Source organism: Manacus vitellinus, unplaced genomic scaffold (genome assembly GCF_001715985.3).
Source record: "Manacus vitellinus isolate BGI_N305 unplaced genomic scaffold, ASM171598v3 scaffold_120_pilon, whole genome shotgun sequence".
Taxonomy (NCBI): Eukaryota; Metazoa; Chordata; class Aves; order Passeriformes; family Pipridae; genus Manacus; species Manacus vitellinus.
Window position 1 is genome coordinate 123719 of NW_021938898.1, and position 3685 is coordinate 127403.

The window sequence follows — 3685 nt, forward strand, 5'->3', positions numbered from 1 at the left end:
TTACTTCCTTTTTTTTGGGGGGGGGGAAGGGGGGAGAAATCCCTGCTTTGCAGAGCGCTGCCTTCCCCGGGGGCAGCGGGTGGGGAGTGGATGTGAGCCCACCCAGGGGGGAGTGAGGGTGTGTGGTAGTTGGGGGCCGTGGTGGTGGATGCTCCCAGTCCTGTGACTACTATGCAGTCTTTTCCAAGCCTCCCTGAGCTGCAGGAAGTTTTCCATCCCGGGGTGTTCCCACCCTTGGCGAGGTCAGAGCGACACCCCTGGACTCCCCCCCCACCTCTGCAGAGCCATTCTCACTGTCCCCATCAGCCACTGCCCCTTTGCCTTGCTCTTTTGGGTTTGGAAAAGCTCAGAGCCAACTGCTGGTCGTCATTTTGGGGTGGTTTCAGTGTTTACCACTCCAAAAGTTGTGCTGCTCTCTCTGGCTGCACCCCCCCCAAAAAAAAAAAAAACAACCAGCTGGATGGAGTCGTGTTGAGTGGATTACACACAGGTCACAAGGGTTGGGCAGGGCTAATCAGTGCAACTGAAAAGAAAACAAATGTGAATAAATTAAGTTTAAAAACTAAAAAAAAAAATAAAAAAATAAACATTCTAGGTTTTTTCACTGCTGTTTTTTAAATAGGAATTTTAAGTCCTCTGTGCTTGTCTGTTTGCTAGGAGCAGTTTGAGACACTGTTACTGTTTTGAAATGCATGCATGTTACAAGATGAGTCTCCAACCAGAGAAAAATAAAATTAAAACTTTGTGTACATCTGTGCCTTCCTGCTGTGCTCTTTGCCAGGGTCCTGCTCAGCTGCCATCAGCCAGGGAGGTGTCCCAGACATGGCAGCACCAGGGGGATGCTTTAAACTGCCAGAGGGAAGGAATTCCTCCCTGTGAGGGTGGGCAGGCCCTGGCACAGGTTGCCCAGAGAAGCTGGGGCTGCCCCTGGATCCCTGGAAGTGTCCAAGGCCAGGTTGGATGGGGCTTGGAGCAACCTGGGATCATGGAAGGTGTCCCTGCCCAGGGCAGGGGGTGGCACTGGGTGGGCTTTAAGGTCCCTTCCCACCCAATCCATCCCAGGATTCTTTGGACCACAACTGGAGAAGCCTTTTTACAGTGCCTGTAAAATGGGGGGGCTTAAGTAAGAACTGATTTTACCAAGTCCTGGCTCCCAGAACAAATGGATTTGTCCCACTCCACGAGCTGCAGCTCAGCCCTTCACATCCAGGTGGCTCAGAGGGAAAGGGAAACTCTGCTCCCACCTAAACCCTGAGCTGCTCCTCACGGCTTTGGGGAGGAGAACTCGATCCTCGTGTTCAGACCAAGCAAAGGCAAGTTCACTCCAAGCCAGAGGTTTATTTTAAAAAAGTCCCAGGACGGGTGTGACACGGGAGCAGCTGTGCTGGGCTAGTCCATGCGAGCCTTCAGGGTCCTCGTGGTGATCTTGTCTTTCTCTCTGGAGGGGGAAAGAGAGAAGATTGTTAATAAATCCACCTTTAGTCCCCACACACAGCCTGTCCCTGCCTTAGGAAGCTGCAGGTGCACAGGCAGGCTGGTCACCTGAGCTCAAGGTGGCTGTGACAACTGAGCAAACCCCCTCCTCCTCCCCCCCAGGGGAGCTCCCGGGCTTGGAATGCTGCAGGGAAGGAAAATAAGCTGCTTCAGGAGCCAGTTTAGTTGCAGAGCTGGGAGTTAACACTGCACCCAGCTGAGGCAAAGAGCATCCTCCTGGCCACTGCTACCCGTGTGTGAGGGACCATGCTCCCCCACATCCCAGTGGGAATGCAGCCAGGGAATCCCTGTGCAGCAAGAATCTGACTCCAGGCTTCGCTTCTCCTGCAGTTCAAGCAACAGGCACTCAAATAAACACACTGAGAAGGAACAAAGCATTTCTAAAGACACCAGTGGAAGGGAGCAGGGTTAGGGACACCCTGGAAACCAATCCTTGCAGTGAACTGAGTGCAGAGCCTGTTCCACGGGGAAGGGAGCAGCACTCACATGATGTGAACCACCACCCCCATCCCAGATATGGCATCTCTGTCCACGGCGTTCAGCATGGCCTGGGAGATCGTCTCGAAGAGGTGGTCGGGCTCCTGGGGAACAGAAGCAGCAGAAACTGGGCTAAAAGCTGCATGGGATTTGGTCCAAACCCCCAGTTATCATCCAAGACCCTGCAGGACTTCTCCCTCAGGCCGTTTAACCCACGGCCTCCCCTCCCGAGCTCCTTCGGGAAGCGCCGCAGGACGGAGCTTCCCACACAGCCCACAATCCCGGCTGCCCAGGGAACCCAGGAGGGTGAATCCATGAATCCCAGCTGATCCCAGCCCTGGCTCACCATGTCTGGCTCCCAGAGGGACTCGCACATCCCGTACATCTGCTCGGAGCAGGTGCCGCTGACCACGAAGTCGTCGGTGACCATGGGGCAGCCGATGAGGTCCAGGGAGCAGATGAAGGGCTCGTGTGTCACGGGGTCCAGCCCAGCAATCACGGGCTCTGTGTAATAGGGGCCAAACCTGGGGGGAACAGACGGCTCAGAGCCGGGAGGGACCCCCCAAGGACCATCCATCCAGCTCCTGGCCCTGCCCAGGACACCCCAACAATCCCACCCTGTCCCTCAGAGCGTTGTCCAAACGCTCCTGGAGCTCTGGCAGCCCAACCACACTCTGGGGGAAGAACCTTTCCCTGAGACCCACCCTAACCCTCCCTGACACAGCTCCAGCCCCTCCCTGGGTGCTGTCACTGCTCACAGAGCAGAGGTCAGGGCTGCCCCTCGGGAGGAAGCCGTGGCAGCCCTGAGGTCTCCCCGTCAATGCAATCCCACCTCCCACGTAAATATCCAGACAAGGAAAACATCCCACAGCTGCTTTTGGTGGGAGAACCTTCCAGGGCAAACTGGAAGCACCCTGCAATGGTTTTGGCAAGGCAAACAGGACGAGCATCACTAAATTATCCAGCCTCCTTTGGGCACACCACGAGCAGCTGTCACAGGAACTCCAAAACCAGCTCCAGGGACCTCACCCTTCCCTGACAGGGGACAGAGGATCTGCCTGGGAGTTACCGTCTCTCGTAGAGCAGGTTGGAAACCATGCTCATAAAAGTCTGGGGCTTGATCTGCCTTCCCTCCTTCAGCTCGTAGAGATTCAGCCTGAACTTCAGCCTCTGGGCGCTGCAAGAGATGAGAACTGGGATTAAATCAAGGCAGGTTGGTTTTCCTTTCCCCTTCACCCAGGCCTGAGCTGTTCTGCTGCTGACAGACACCAGCACCCGAGGCAGGTGGTGCACAAACAGCTCTTCTTGTGGCTGAACTTCAGTTTTAGTAGTGATGTGACCTTAAATCACACGCAGGATTTATTTAAAAAGCTCTCACAGAAGGGAGACCAAAACCAGGAGTGCTGGCACATATTATATTACATTACATTACATTATATTAATTATGTACGTTATCCCCTCCTTATGAACACACACAGATACTCACACCCAGCACAAGCTGCCCCTCGGTATTTATTGTAAATAAACGGGAACACGGGGCCGGGAGGGCCTCACTTACACCGTCTGCACGTCGGTGGCCAGCCCTGCCAGCCCGATGTAGAGCCTTTCTCCCATGGGGAAGATCTTCTGGAAGTCGGTGGTGACGGTCTGCGCCTGGATCCCGAAGCGCCGGTCGGCGGCGATGGCCACGCAGCCCTTGCCCTTCATGGCCATG

The 3685-nt window shown here is 55.1% G+C and overlaps 1 protein-coding gene across 1 annotated transcript; it reads right to left on the reverse strand.

Annotated features, from left to right (window-relative positions):
- Positions 1 to 1318: 1318 nt before the first annotated feature.
- On the reverse strand, positions 1319 to 3684 carry PSMB3 (proteasome subunit beta 3). Its single transcript, XM_018067748.2, has 5 exons — positions 3530 to 3684; positions 3041 to 3148; positions 2318 to 2495; positions 1981 to 2075; positions 1319 to 1438 (listed from the first exon to the last, which is right to left on the reverse strand). Exons 1-5 carry the CDS (start codon positions 3682 to 3684, stop codon positions 1390 to 1392), a joined length of 585 nt encoding a protein of 194 aa, XP_017923237.2. The 3' UTR covers positions 1319 to 1389.
- Position 3685: the final 1 nt, after the last annotated feature.

What these genes read in the sequence shown, in the direction of transcription:
- PSMB3 (XM_018067748.2), bottom strand. Translation starts at nt 3,684, where the DNA reads ATGGCCATGAAGGGCAAGGGCTGCGTGGCCATCGCCGCCGACCGGCGC. An exon ending in GCCACCGACGTGCAGACGGT is followed by an intron (nt 3,149 to 3,529) that starts GTAAGTGAGGCC and finishes CATCTCTTGCAG; the next exon opens with CGCCCAGAGGCTGAAGTTCA. An exon ending in CCCTCTGGGAGCCAGACATG is followed by an intron (nt 2,076 to 2,317) that starts GTGAGCCAGGGC and finishes TCTGTTCCCCAG; the next exon opens with GAGCCCGACCACCTCTTCGA.